This window comes from Phyllopteryx taeniolatus, chromosome 10 (assembly GCF_024500385.1).
Source record: "Phyllopteryx taeniolatus isolate TA_2022b chromosome 10, UOR_Ptae_1.2, whole genome shotgun sequence".
Taxonomy (NCBI): Eukaryota; Metazoa; Chordata; class Actinopteri; order Syngnathiformes; family Syngnathidae; genus Phyllopteryx; species Phyllopteryx taeniolatus.
In genome coordinates, this window is record NC_084511.1 from 20643536 (window position 1) to 20659182 (window position 15647).

The 15647-nt window shown below is 44.4% G+C and overlaps 2 protein-coding genes across 3 annotated transcripts in view; both read left to right on the forward strand.

Moving 5' to 3' along the window:
* zgc:110843 (uncharacterized protein LOC541492 homolog) overlaps positions 1-2198 on the forward strand; it is a 3979-nt gene extending 1781 nt beyond the window's left edge. The window contains exons 2-3 of the mRNA XM_061788344.1: positions 402-604; positions 1528-2198. Coding sequence (XP_061644328.1) covers positions 402-604; positions 1528-1617 — 293 coding nt within the window. The 3' untranslated portion in view covers positions 1618-2198. The remainder of the gene's footprint in view (positions 1-401; positions 605-1527) is intronic.
* Positions 2199-3581: 1383 nt separating this feature from the next.
* On the forward strand, positions 3582-6323 carry LOC133485037 (CXXC-type zinc finger protein 5-like). Of its 2 annotated transcripts, none has more exons than XM_061788346.1 (2): positions 3582-3911; positions 4736-6323. In XM_061788346.1, the coding sequence occupies exon 2, from the start codon at positions 4917-4919 to the stop codon at positions 5808-5810; it is 894 nt and encodes a 297-aa protein (XP_061644330.1). In that variant the 5' UTR covers positions 3582-3911; positions 4736-4916; the 3' UTR covers positions 5811-6323. The 2 variants fall into 2 exon arrangements, with proteins under 2 accessions (XP_061644330.1, XP_061644331.1); XM_061788347.1 differs by having other exon boundaries at positions 3905-4045.
* The last annotated feature ends 9324 nt before the right edge of the window (positions 6324-15647 follow it).

A 15647-nucleotide genomic window follows, 5' to 3' on the forward strand; every position in this document is an offset into this window, starting at 1 on the left:
AGACATTCCTCAGACAAATCTCTGTGGTTGTTTTAAGTACGCAATGTGTAATTCGCTTTGTTTTATTTTTAGTTTGGCATTAAACATTAACTAGGAGTGTCATTAAACAGCTCTTTTTAAAGAATTGTTCACTATCTGCCAAATTGCTGTTTGTTGTGTAGTGAGTTGAGTTTAGTGCCAATATCCATTGCTCATATTTGAAATTTCTGCCCGCAAGTCAAAGTATCTTGAAAAACTTGCAAGTCACCAATCGGTGTATTTCGAAGATGTCAAGCTCACATTGACGCAGTATGTCCGATCTGTACGTTTACTCTGCACTCGCATTGGCAGATAACAGAATTGCCACCTGAGCCATTGTGTCACTATTTAGCATTCCCTGCACTACATTTGTCTCTGTGCAGAACATTTCCTGGTCGCAGTGCCTGTGGCGGTTGTCGCAGCCATAGGAGGCTTCCTGGTCAGCCGATACTTGAGCGGGCGGAGCTGCAAAAAGGGCCCGGTGAACACGTGCATCAGCAAAGATAGTCCCAAAGTGGTGCACAGTTTTGACATGGAGGACATTGGCTCCAAGGCTGTGTACTGCCGCTGCTGGAAGTCGAAGAAGGTCAGCTAGCAAGTCGCTGTTTTGGTCATTGCTAAAGAGTAACGGCTCTTTCAACTCTGTGTTGAGCGCCAATGTTCTACTCGTGTTAACACTATTGTTTGGATTTCAAAAAAAGTTTCCTAGTTAATTACAGGGGTTCCTCAGTTTACAGCAGAGTTTGTTTCTTACGATTGTGTTGTAACACAGATTTGTAAGTGGGAACGCACCGAAATAAATTAATAACTTAAGGCCTTTTCAAATCACTGCACCTAACTGTCAACAAACCCATTCATTGTGTATGCCTTGGTTTTATATGGGTAAATGTCTCCCATGCTGAAACAGCCACACTTATAAATGTGGCATGGCAGCAGTTGCAGCTCTTGCCAAAATAACGTAGAATGGTATTCTAAGATTTGTTCTGATTCGACTCCGATAATTCAGATACGATGATTGCTTTTCCATCTCCATTCAAATTCCAATTCAAGTCACCACCCATTCGTCAACAGCCCAACTGCTAACCTAATGCTGACATTATGCAAAACATCATACAGGTTCACGTAAATTAGCGTATTTGTTACAGGCATTATAAACCTTCAAACAACTGCTACTTTAATACACATGGAGTAGTAACAAAAACAGAACATACAACAATACTCACAAGTATATATTCTCTTGTGTTCTACGTGATGGCGTACTCATACGCCGCTGAGCAAAATAGTGCATTGTGTGCTGTTTATTTCCTCGAATTGTCGTATGTCGGAACCGTCTTAAACCAAGGACCCCCTGCCATACAAGTGTTAAAGTGAGTTGACCGCTGTTAATATTGTGACACAGAAACAACAAGGTCAGTCTTAATTTACAAACCAAAGATGAATCGCATCAATTCAGACTATTACAATATGAAGGTGACAGTATGAGCTCTGTTTTTCCGTCTCCACCTGCAGTTCCCTTACTGCGACGGCGCCCACAGCAAACATAACGAGGAAACCGGCGACAATGTGGGCCCCCTCATCATCAAGAAGAGGGATGTTTGAGCCAACCAATCCCGACTTTGGCGTCCCCTCCCCTGTTGGTCCGAGCGGCATTATGATGTTGCAAGGACAGTTATGGTATTATGTTGTCACAACAATTCACACAGGCCTCAGTAGAATCTGCTAACCCACAAATTGATATGAAAGTATTATGAGTATGAGTACTATGAAATTACACATTTGCAACAATGAATGGTCAGATGTGGCATTGTTAAAGGCTTGACCCATTTTGGAATGGTTTGTGTGATAAGTTACACTTGACCTGATATAAGGGAACTGAAAGCCTGAAAATCAGTTCAGTTCCAAGACACACTACAAAGACGATTGTTGCATATTTTATTTTTGTGCTAAGTGCTAAGCTAAGAGCTAGATGTTTGTCTTAAATCAGCCTCTCTCATCCTGAGAAGTATTGATGAGCCATAATCAGTCACTGTGGGAACTCTTGTACAGTATGTCCCTAAAACTAAACTCTGCTTATCAGATTTTACTTTTTCTTTAGTTTTTCTACTGTGCCGTGTGTGTCCGATTCCAGGGTGTGTTCTTCTGTATCATGTGAATAAAATATTTTGGGTTTTTTTGCGGAACTCTGTTGAGTACATTTTGTTGTTTTTTGTTTGTTTTTTTGCTACCACAGTACCAAAGGTGTGTTTGTTAAACCATTGCATCAAACACTGTTCCACGCCATCCTGGTGGGAGAGTTGTGTGCGTGCCGGATAAAAAGGGTGGGGGGCTGCGCTCTGCAGTGTCCACCTCCAGCACCAGTGGCCATTTTAGGACGCGTCAGTATGTGCGGTCACCACTAGAAGACGCTGTGTTTACACGAGCAGTCGTGTCCAGAGCGTGTTCACGAGTGTTGGTGGGGGCCCCTGCTGCTATAGTGACACGCGCGCCCGCGCACACGCACGGGCGCGTGCACAGGCTTATGTGGCTGCGTGCCAGATGCAAGCAGGACTCTCGCAAGAGGTGGAGTGGACTCCGCGTTTATGTGAGGAGTCACCTGCGAAAGTGGCGCTAGTCTGTGGCCATGTTTATTGTGTGTTCATAAGAGGGCAGCCTGGCCGGGCGCATAAAGTTTCTTTAACATTTAGTTTTCAATGGTGGTGGGTTGAGCTTTCACAAGGAAAAGCACGAATCAGGAATGAGAGTCTAATCAAAATAAGCAATTTTAGTCAGTTTTCATTTTAATAGAACGTTAAAAACCCCAGAGCATCTGTGCTGCTGCTACTTATAGTTATTCAAATAGTTATGGTAATAATATTAAAGATGGTAATACTACAATCAACCCTTTGGTATACATTATAGTACTTGAGTTTACGCATAGCCAATATCCCAGCTTTTAAAATGATTATCTGATACCATACATATAATACCATATTTATATTTGTGTCACTATATTTCTAAAACAGGTCCACATGCGGACATTTTGCAAACACATCTTACTGTTTTATACGTAGGTAGATGTCAATTTCAATTTTTGTCATCAATTCCAGTGTTTCCCAACCATACGTTTTACTCCAGAAAAATCTAATGGCACACCAGCATGCAAAAAATGACAATTAAGTGAACTGTACCTTCTGCCATTCAACTGTTCTGCTTCTCATTACGTTACTGGGACAAATTAAAAAGTAAATAATAACTATATATTCTGTTCATACACAATAAGTACCATTCAAGCCTGAATTAATAGTACATATATGCATTTTTATGAGTCACAGCTTATAATAAGACTTAATTACATGCAAGATGATGTATGATCATTCGTAGGATTTGTGCGCGTCAATGGTAACTGACGGTGAAAATAACATAACATCCATCCGTGAATATGTGATTTTAAGATTTTTAATTCAATTTGAAAAACTGAATAAGAGACGAACTTGCTAGTACACGTTCCACTGTGCTGGCTGTCACACAATAAAGTAGTAGTGACAGTAGTTTGATGGCAGCAGGCGGTCCAGTGGAGTGTTTCATGAGTGCTTTTTTTGTTGTCGTTGCCATGTCTCTGTGTCCTGACATGCTGATGTCTGCACGTCGAAAGGTTTCTGTGCTTTTCCGTGGTGGCCGTCGTGACTCGTGACCACGACGACCACCACGCCACGGCCGTGTCGGGCCACCGCGAGTCCACTTCGCATTTTGAGCGACGCCCCCAAATTCCGTGCCGAGTGTTTGCAGACCCTCCGGGACGGAGAGGTGGAGGAGGAATCGGCAGCTCGGCCGTCTGTGTACGCTCCAAGCAGCACCAACGCCATTAGTTCATGACTTCATCGAAGCCTTTTTTCTTGACAGCGGCGTTTTAGAAGGTAAGACGAGACGTTCCCACGCCACTTCCTGGTGGCTTGGGGCTGCTTTGTGCTGTCGCCTTCCGCGCGTGTCGCAGCGACCACTCGGACTGTGGTCAGCGCGCCGTGGCGTCGGCCGAGCGTCGTCGTCTTAGGTAACCTCAACTCGGCCGAAAACAACCGAGCAGCCTCGCCGTTCTACGCCTAAAACAGTCCACCGTGCTCTCGGGTGACCGCTACATGTGTCCATCGCTTCGCTGGCGCCGTATTTGTCCATAAACGTGTCCGCGGAATATAGCCTGCTTGGTTTTTTTTTTTTTTTTTTCCTCTCTATCCGCTGCCACCGCATCGTTGCGCACCTCGCCGTTGCTCGTCGGTAGCAGACAAAAGACAGCCTTGTTTTTGGACGCTTCTGTGGTTAATGTTGCCCCGGAAAGCCACATAAGCATGGCTGGCACACACATAAGAGCAGTCGTCAAAATGTATTTGAAAAGCGCGCTCCACATTTGACCTGCGCATATGCGCATATCTTTGCATATTGTTGTCGCTCTGTTATTGATTGCATTGATATACCGTGAAATTCTTAAAGGGATACTAACCTCCTGTATGCGGAAATCGGTAGCAACACATGCACTCGTGCTCATAGGGGCCGGTTAGCTTTAGGGAGCTTCATTTTCAAACAGTTGACATTATGATGATGATGATGATGTTGTTGTTATGCATTTGTCACATTCTAAGCACGGCTTGAGCTATGTTAGCCTGCTGTGTTTACTCTGCATTTTTCTCCCCCAACGTTTCTATTCTTAACCCTCCTCCCTTCGCCCTGTTCATGTGTTGCTCCCCAGGACTCCACGGCTGCTGCAGAGAATGGGAATAGGGACACAGGCCAAGGCTTGCCATTTTGGCTGAAGGAACAGGACAGTTGTCAACCCCGCACGCCGGCGTCAATCCCTCTCTCCGCCTCACCTCTCCTCCCCCCCTCCGGCGTACACACAAGGACACAAACCGCCGCCCACATTCACGGCTATGTCCACAGCAGTAGACATTGCTGGCCCTTCCTCGCCAGACCAAGCCAACAGCAGCGCTAAAATCCCCAACGAGCCACTGAGACCCAACCTTAAGCGCTCCAGCCACCCCTACGGCCTGTCCCATTACATCGCCAGCCCTTCCCAAGGCATGGATGTCAAAGGCCTGATCCAACCCTCCCCGGCCCAGCAGCAGGCGGCCCCGCCCGGCCCCACCAAACCTCGCCGGGCCCCCTCCTGGCCCGACATGTGGGAGTCGCCCAGCGGGCTCCACCTGGCCCACGCCGCAGAGCTGCTGATGCGCGCCGGGCTGCTGGCGCTGACCCCTACCGCCACGGACCAGGCCAGCTCGGGTGCGCAGAGCAGCCAGCCGACTAAAAGGGAGGCCGTGGAGGTGAAGGGAGGCAAGGGAGACGGCGAGGGAGAAGGATCCGGGCCTGAGGAGGAGGAAGAGAACTCGCCTGGATGCAGGACAGACATCCAGCCCTACTTGGGTGCCTGGTTCCCCTTCAGCCCCACTCTCTTGCCTCTCACCGGGTTCCAGATGGGAGGAGGCCACTGGAGGAGCACAGCGTTGGGGGCCGAGGGTATAGAGGGCCTGGTGGCCGAGGGGCACTCTCCCGGTTCTCTGGGCGGAGGAAGCGGAGGGAGGAGGAAGAGGAAGCGGTGCGGAGAGTGCGTTCCATGTCGGCGTCAGACAAACTGCGAACAGTGTAGCAGCTGCCGCAATCGTAAGAGGGGACACCAGATCTGTAAATACAGGAAGTGCGAGGAGCTGAAGAGGAAGCCGGGAGGTCCCGGGTTTGAGGGCAGAGTGTCCGCGTTTGACCTCAGAGGCTCCGACTTTTCTTTGGGTCTGGCGCAGGAGAGAAGCAGCGGCACATTGGATGGATAGTAATGTTTGCTGCATTTGTCACAGAATCCTGCTCGGATGATTGTTGAGGAGCTGAAGTGTAAAACACACACATGCGTATACACACACACTGGACACCATGTTGGTTCAAAGACATGGACATGATGTTTAGTGCAGAGCTGCACCTCTGTTCAAGAATGTTCTCACTCATTCCCATCCTTTCTTTTGACAATCAGTGAATTGGAGAGGAGAGAGCGAGAAGGAGACCAATGTGTCACTGTATCGAAAAAAAAAAGATGTAAATAGACTGTAAATATCAGGGAGCGGGGGGGGAAATTATGCCTTTTTTACATCCCTTTCCAGTTTGGATGTATTGTTGCAGCCGTTTAAAAGAAATTAAGGAGAAAAAAAAGAGCCAAATGTTTTGTTTCTACTGGGGACTCTCAATTCTGTTGTCACCACATCATCAGTGAGCGAGTCGTCTAAATTATTTCATGTGCAACTTGTACTGTATAGATCTGTTTTCCCTTTTTGAAATAAAAGAAATTGGCCATGCGCGCTTGTCCACACGCTTGTACTCATATTTAATTGGGAATATGTGTTTGTTGGCCACTGTGCTTCCGCTGAGACATGTGCACGCATGTGTACTTGTGTGTGTGCGTGTGCGTGTATGTGTGTGTGGATTATGAGTCACCTAATGGCGTGGCTGAGAGCCTTATCACCACCCCACAGACACACACACACACACGCACACAAGCACACCTACACGCTGCTTGGCAAGCACACCTAAGCTGACACACATCACAAACAATCTCCATTCACATACACGCACACTGTGATGCAATGTCTTTTTTTTATTCACAAGTCCACATAAGAAAGCGATCTCAGAGCAAGCTGGGCCGTGTGGGTTTTTCGCTTGTTGCCGTAACGATGGCTGATGTGATAAGACCTTCTTCCTCAGCGCCACACTCCAGGGGACCTCAGGGAAGACGTAACCATGGCAACGGTCGGCCTGAGGTGTCACGCTATAATTGGGCCACGGCTGCACTTCCTGTGCGCCTTCAGTCAGGGGGGATCGGAGAGCGACTGTGTGTGTGTGTGTGCGTGCATCTGTGGGGGTGGGGGGTTGTGTGTTTGTCAGGCAGGCAGGCAAGAGAGAGAGAGCGAGAGAGGCGCAGCACGCCAGCCAACGCAGGACACTGCCAACTCATGGAGAACAGCAGCGAGCTCCAACATCATGCAATTACAATACTCGCTCTGAATGACAAACACACAATCTTCCACTGAAGTCCTCACACTCATCTTTCTTCGGCTCTCGCACAAGAACAACATTCTTGGATCTACAGCTTTTCTTTCTCTCCCCCCTCGTCGGTGCCTTTCTAGTGATTCGGAGCCTAATCCCCCCTCCCTTATTTCGTCACGCACGCACACATGCGCACATGCACGCACACACACACACACACCGGAAATCTGTGTCACCCGCTGCCCAGCAGGTCCAGTGACTCCCTGAACGCCTGCAGTCTGGCTCCACTGGCCTGCAAGATGGCAGGAAAGAAAGGGGGAGGAAAGGGGATTGAACAGGGGACAGGGAGGGGGTGCAGGAGGAGGAAGAGGAGAGGTGGGGGTCGAAAGCGGATCCAGGGAGAGGGAGAGAAGGTGGAGGGTGAACGAGGGTGCGTAGGGGGGCTTGAAAGGGACTTGGTGAAGGGCAGAGAGGGAGGAGGTGCGGGGTGTACGGGAGAGGGTGAAACAGGGAGGGATGAAAAGCAGGCCACAGGAGGGGAAAAAGAGAAAGAGTGACACGCGGGGAGGAGGACTGGGAGATGGACAGCAGGGGATGGAGATAACGTGGGCCAAACAAAGAAAGAAAAGAGATGAGTGTGAGTTCCAGTGAGTCGAGCGATGAAGGTGACAGAAATGCATTGGGACACTGAGGTGCGAGTGCGTGCGGAGTGACGGTCGCGTTGGTTGGTGCCGGTCGGTGCGTGCAATCAAGCAACCCCCGTGGCGCCTACATATGTTGGCAGCAACTTCTCTCGCATTGCAGTGTAACACTCTGCCAGCCTGCTCGTCGCAACCTGCCCTCGGAGGCAGGGCGGACACCGGACCTTTCCAATCCTGGCCACTGCTTGGAGACACTGCGTCTCATTGCATTTGAAAAGGTGTAAAAGCATCGACACAGCATCTTTTTCAACTGCAACACTCACATTCACATATGGACGGTTTTAGTTTTTCTTTAGTTACCATAACATGCATGTTTTTGGAACGTGGGAGGAAGAAAATCCATGCGAGCACAGATAGATTATACAAACTCACACAGGAAGGCCTGAGACGGGATTCGAACTCGGAACCTCAGAACTGTGAGGCCTGACCACTAGGCCTCTCATGGAGCCAGACCACTGTGGTACGCATCTCCCCTCCAAACACAAATGTCTCTCCTTCCTTAAAAAGTTCACTGCCCTCTGGTTGTATTTTGGTGACATTGGGGTCAAAGGGAAGTCTTGACCTTTGGCCTTTTAAGCTATTAAAGATGGATCTTGAGGAGGCCAACATGTATAAACAGCTTCACTCAAGAAAATTCACATCAACAACAACAACAAAAAAATCATAAACGGTTATACTGGATCAACAGTCTCATACACTTGGCAGCCGCAATATTAGGCACAGCTATATGCTATATAAGCTACAATACAAGTGCTGCATCCCAAAAAGTACTTTTACAAAGATAAAATGCTCAGTGTCACTGTTGCTCTTTAACCATAATACCCGATGGGTCGAGCTAACTTATGCTGGTCCCACTGACCACAATGCGAATAATAATGCCAGCTTGGATTGTCACTGTCAGAGCTATTCATTTAAGGTATGTTTATTATTGTAATTGCAGTTTGTAGTGGTGGAGAACTAGAGTAGACTAGAATAGAATAGAACTTTATCACTCTCACAGGAACAATAAAAATCAGTTAAGCATCTCAATTTGCAGCGTTGAGGTAAAAAATAAAAGCACACAATTATCAACAAATCACAGAACATACAGATATTCACATTTGGAAGAATGTCCATATTATGATATGATGGTAGTGCGATTATTTACATTACATTTACATTTTGGGGGGAAAAGAGGAGTTCTCTTACTGGCGGACAGTTTTGACTGACACTTTAGCCTTCATCAGAGCTTTACCTAAAAACATTTGTCTAAACACAATGAATCTAAAACCGATATACTTTATTCTCCTTGTGAGGGGAAATTAACAAGCTAAGGAAAATATGTGACAGCCAAAAACAATCATAATGCTAAATGTTTTGTTTAGCGAGTACCTCTCTATGAGAACAGAACAATTGTCCTTGTAAAAGGCGGTTTTGATAGATTTTTCCAGATTGTGTACATAAGGGTGCATATACTGTACTAACATATCATGGAAAACTGACTTTCTAATTGCTTATGCAGCATACCAATATTTGGGTCTCTGGAGGCAGCACGGTTCTGAGGTTGGGCGTTCGAATCCGGCCTTCTTGTGCACAATTTGCATGTTCTCCTTATGCTTGTTTTTTTTCTTCTGGGTACTCCAGCTTTCGCTACACTCCAAAAACATGTATGTTATGTTCATTGAACACCCTAAACTTTCCTTAGGTGTGAATGTGAGTCTGAATGGTTGATATGTGTGCTGCAATTGGCTGGCAACCAGTCCAGGGTGTACCCAACCTCTTGCCCAAAGTCAGCTGGGATCGGCTCCAGCTTACCCATTACCCTAATGTTATCTGCCTCTTTCTAAAAAATGTCTGAGAACAAAATATTCTGTACTTGCGCCTCACTGTTCCATAACAGTGGGCATCATCTAAAAAATAACTCCCACCACAATGAATTTATCCAGCCCCATGACAGATCCAAAGGCCACTTTCCCGGCCACTGGACTGCCCAGTCTGAAACAGGATCATGCAGAGTTACCATCAGTGTTGGGCGTTGTGGTATTACAAGTAACAGCATTACTCGTTTAACTACATTTCTCAGTAGCGTGGTCGTAGTGTTCCTGTTTTCAACATCAAATAGCTTTTGAATCGTTCATCTCTTTGGCGATCACGTAGTGTGGTAGCGTCCACGGAAGCTTCATTTCCTCAGGCAGTTTTTAACCTGAAATGCATCTCTTCTGTTTGACGTCAATACGTATCCTCCTGCTGATGCCCGCCCTAGACGGTGTTGAAAAATGCAGCAGAGTGGGAAAGACAATGTCCTCATAAAAAACATGTACGCTCCAGTTAACCCCAAAATGAAGCTCCTGTCAATACCAGATAAGTCCAAAACAAACTTAAGTGCACACATTGATTACACGTTTTTTTAATTTAGCTAAGCTCGTCATCATGACTCAGTCAGCAATCATCAACAGCTAGTAAAGCACAAGCTAACAACATGTTTTTTGGCAGCAATAAAATAAATGAGTGCATGCATGTTTGTGCGAGTGCACATGTGCTACATAGTTCCCAATATTTACATGTTTTCAGCATTTATTTTCAAACATATATAATTATTTAGAAAAAAGTGTCGGAATTCACTTAACAGGGTCTTTAACAGCGCCAGCTTCTGATAAGCGGCACATAATTGATTGCGCTGTGAAGTTGTCCACACAGTGGGCAATATATATCTATTTTTGTGAGTTGAGTCATTCATGTGCCACATACACACAGTGTTGTGCATGAAGTGCTGCCTCGTCAGGTGAAATTTCTTTTACTGTTTTTAGGGTCGCTTGCTTCCCCCCCACACACACACTCCTGGCTCAATTCTGCAAATAGAAGACGCTTGCTTGCCGGTTCGGTTCAATCCCCTAGCTCCGCCCCAGTCGTCATGGCAACAAAATCCATACCTGTCATTGGCCCCGCAATATATGGGGTGTTTTTTCAAGTTGCTCAATTGCACGAGACAGGGCCTCCCTATCGAACGGTCAATTTCGGTAAGACAAGATATAGGGGATGTAAAGTGTACCATAACTCTTGACCCTTGTGGTATTTTGACAAAAGCATGTCACAGATGTGTTATTAAGACTGTTTTAAATAGTGGGGAAAATGCACAACATGTCTCTTTTAAGCATTCAAAACCATTTTACACATTTGTCTGCCATTTTAGGCAAGGTCAGATGGCGTTCTGTCGCCGAGGTAATGTGTGCACAAAATTCTGTTAATCTTTAGCCTGCTGCTGGTTGGGGGTGGTGGGGGGGAGCCACCGTGGCTCCAGGAAGTTAAGCAAAGCACGCTGATAAAGTCTGCCTGCCTGCAGGGATAGTTCATCACGGCCTCTTGTCACGCCATCTCATGATGCGGAATCGATTGTTACCACCGAGGATTCAGCTCGGAGCGGCCTTCGCTCCTCCATTTGCATCACTCTCTAGAGCATTTGCTTTTTAGCAGAGTGATAAATCAAGAACAGTGCTGAAATTTTGCTTGATTTTTTAAATAAATATACACTATTAATGGGGGATAAATTACCACTCTCATTGTAGATGTATGTAGTATGTGATTATCTTTGTAATTTAGGGAAAACACAAATTAAACATGCTTACTTTATCATTAACAAAATGAAAACAAGAGCTCCCAAAATGATTATCAGTTAATGAATATTACATTATTATTATTTCTTTCAGCAGTGCGTTGAGGGAATGTAAATTAGCTGAAATCCACTGCTCTTAGAATAGTTGTTATTATTATATTTAAAAACCTTTTCAAATCAAACTTTGAATGATTGTTATGTACTCGCTATATGGGGAGAAAAGTGATCTATAGACATGTCCAAAACAGACTTCGTTGCAAAATTGCGTGAGTTTCATCTACACTGCGTGAGTCCCCAAAAGCGTTTCTTTGGTTTAATTTCTGGAAAAGAAAGGGCAACGTTGCTACTATAACACCCATGCCAAACCAGGGGACTTGTCATGAGTTTTCAGTCGTGTGAGAGTCAGCATCTATCTTGAGCTGTTGTTTGAACAAATATTAATAGTTTCAACAGAAATGTTTTTTAAACTGTGGACAAGGAAATGGGAGACATGAGTGGATGTGTACTGGTAGGTGCTTTTGCTTTGTATTTTTTTGTTTGGCCAGAAAGTTTCTTTTGTATTTATTTTTTAAATTTTATTTTACTTTGTGGTGGGACTCGATTGAAAAAAATAAATAAAATGCAACCGGTCCAGGGTGTACCCCGCCGCCTCTTGCTCTAATTCTGTTAGGCCATTTCACCCCCAATTGAGAATAGATTTTGGTTGACTAATTGACATACCGGTATACATACCTTAGACAAAAATTACAATTTTCCATAAGGCTCCTATTTACAACAATATTCATAGGGATTTCCGTCTAAATTCAAATTGGCTATATTCCAGTTTTTAGATAACTTTTGTAAACTTAAGCACTCATAAAAACATAAATCCATTTTACTTCTGAGCAAAAATCATTGTTGCAATGTATTCCATAAATGTGCGCTATAACGACAACATTGGCCCTACAATACGTCTAAGTCAATTTCTTCTCTGCTTTAGGCCAGACAAACCAGCCCTGCTTATCGGTTGATGGTAACATTAGTTCTAGTGTCGTTTCTCGCTGCAACATTTACATTAAGTTTAGGCTGAACTGTATTCAGCTATTTTCTCATGCTCTTCTCCATGTTAACATCAAGTTTTTGTTTAACCAAACTTTACATCCAGTGTGCCATGCAATGCGGTTTCGCTTTTTCCATAATGTCATTAGCCCAACGTTCTAGGTGCATTGACATCACTCAATTCATCCTGTCACGTATCAGTGTTATCGGTGTGCTAGGAATTAGTGCACTGATAAAAGTTCCAGAGCATCTGCGGTGAAACAAATTGGACAGAAAAATGCAATTAATTGTTTTCCCCCCGGTTATTAATATGAAATAAAAAAAAATAACTAGAATACAAGTACAAGTACTGTGGTGATCTTGAATAAAGTTTTGAGTATCTCATTTCAGAGATGCCACATACGATATTGAATACCAAGTGCCCGTGAGACAATCACTCAACAAGAAGAAAATCAATACAAAGTTGCAGAGTACTGACAAAAAAAGCATGTGGTGACCTGAACGTTGAACCACGCAACCTTAAGTATCACCTAAAGGGCTTTTGTTAGACAAATAGACAGAAGCCTATCAATCCCAAGTAGAGGGCTGACCACGAACATGTTCATCACTTCATCACCAAGCTGCTGCATTATACTAATCAATTAGTGTGCAGATCCGTGAAGGTGGCGCATGAAGCTGACACATGAAAACGTAATTCCGCCTCACTCCTGCCGCACAAGAACTTCATTCCTAAAGTGCTATATAAATAAAATTGAGTTGAGTTTGTTCAATTTCACACTTCCAGCTATTTGTAACGCAATTAGAGTGGTACCTTGACTTACAAGAAATGTATGGAAAGAAATAGACTGTTTTTTATTAAGTGTAATTACTGTACGTTGGGACAAACCGAGTGCCAACATCAACTGTAATGTTGTATTGGTACCTTTAAGGGGTATGGCCTAGTGAGTGACATCAGCAACGTGACCTGTTTGTCGCTGTGTAAACATCTGGACATGAGCTTTGACCTATTGTTGCTCCTTGGGGGTGTACTCATTCTGTATTTGTGTGTTTGACTGTTTTTACCCTTCTGGGACGTGAAGTCCCCCTAAAAAAATATATATTTGTTCGTATGTGTTTATGTCGAAGTTTTGTCTTAGCCCTCCTAAAATAAAATGTGGTTTCCCCCCAATTTTATTTTTTTTTTTACTTCATCGAGTAAGCTCTTGCAGTCATATTTTCATATCGCCCACTCATTGGAAGAGACGCAACAGTGCTGAACTTTCTCCATTTATAGACAATTTGTCTGACTGTGGATGATAAACATTAAGAATTTTAAGAGATAAACTGTAAACTTATCCAGGTTTATACAAGTCAACAATTCTTAATCGTAGTCTTCTGAGAGCGCTTTTGAGCAAGGCATGATATACATCAGGCAATGCTTCTTGACAAGACACAATCTAACATGGTATGTGATTTTTAGTGGCCAGAGCAGCTTTAAGCCACACCTCCAATCTTGTCTCATTGATTGGACTCCAGGCTGTCTCACACATGATTGGTTGACTTAGTGGTTCACTTACTTTTTCCCTCCCTGTCCTGTGAATGTTTATGTTATTTCCAATAAAAATATCAAAACATATACTGTAACTGTTTGTGTGATATTAATTTAAGCTGATTGGTGTGATTTAGATGAAGCTAAGACCACATTTTATGCAGAAATGTAGTAAATTCCAAAGGGTTAACATACTTTTCCTCCCACTGTAGGTCAAGGTACTGTGTATGACAAAAAGTACAATTTAAAAAAATACATTTTCATGAATTTAATATCTGAATTGGCACATCATCTTAAACAGCACTGAGCAATAAGGTATTAAATCTAATGAACTGAGAGCTGCAACTCGACAGTCTGATCTCCTGTTTCTCCACAATGACTTCATTATGGAAGGAAATGGTCTCAGGTGTCCAGCATGTGATCTTTGACAGGTGCTTTGTCACAACACATGTGAAGTGTGATTTCTCCTTCTGGGCCATAGAGACATTAAAAAAAAAGCACCTGCACCCTCTCGCCTCTCACACTTGATGTGATGTGCACTTTCTTGTGCGACAAAGTTTGACCGCTCTCTCTACAATGCCTGGCTGGGAAACCCTACACTGCCCTGCTAAATATAGTGGGCCTTTTCACAGTGCGTGCGTGTCTAGTCACATGATCCAAGATATGGGGCGGACACACGCACACACACACAGACGGCAAATCCTGAGGCTGAGGTTGTGGAGGTGGTGAGGGAATTATGTGAGCGCTTTAATGAGTCGGCTATGACGTGTTGCTTCCCCGTGACCCAACTCGCGTTTGCTCCGTCTCCCCGAGCGTCTCGGCCTCTGTCTCTACGTCTTAACCACATGCTAATCAGCTTTATGTGCTCTCTGTTTGATCTCTGGTGGGCTGATTCCTTGCTGAATAGATAATCATTGTGCGAGCCGGCCACTATCAACAGTCTCCTTGTCTAACCCTATCAGAACGCCCCCTCCACCCCCAACCCCCCTCACATGGGCCGCCTTCAAGACACACAACTTCAGTAAAACATAAAATAAAGTCCCGTCTTGCATTATTATTCTTTTTTTTTTTTGTTTGGGCAAAATATCAACCAATTTAGTGAAAATATGTTACTATTAGGTACAATTTCAAACACGAGAATGCATCACTTAAGCCAATATAGCACATCCTTTTCCACTTAATGGCAACGCCTGCACATGTCACACTACAACACTTTTTGTTTTGATGTTGTTTTTTTTTTTGTTTTTTTTTGGGTGGACCCCCTCCTAAAGGGACGCAGTACAGTTTGCTCTGTAAATATTTGACATGGTTTGACTCCTTTTGGCTGTGTTCACCAGTACACTAGACAACAAATGAAACTGTTAAGTCGTTTCAACGCACTTGCACTGCTATGGAAAGAATAACGTCCTGTGAGCTGGAACTGTCCATGTACTAGTATTCTCTTTCTCTTTGTCCTCACTCGTAGGACAATTCAGTGCACTAGTTGAACGACTATAGGGCGCACTAGTAAAACAACTACGTTACTAATGAGGCAAAACTGTGCACGAGTTGAAAGCTGTGTGCTACTAGAACCACTACTGAAATGATCAAATTAGACTTGTTAACATCTACCACTTTACTAGTAGTACAAGTAGCTTGCAGATGAGTGCACCGTACTGTATTTTATGATGTTTCTATGGCAAAAAGGTCCACTTATTTCGTCTTTTTGCACTGCCATTGAGCAGTTAACAACAAGTGTCACATGCAATTGCTCATTTCAACAATCAATAAAACTAAGAAG

What these genes read in the sequence shown, in the direction of transcription:
- LOC133485037 (XM_061788346.1), top strand. Translation starts at nt 4,917, where the DNA reads ATGTCCACAGCAGTAGACATTGCTGGCCCTTCCTCGCCAGACCAAGCC.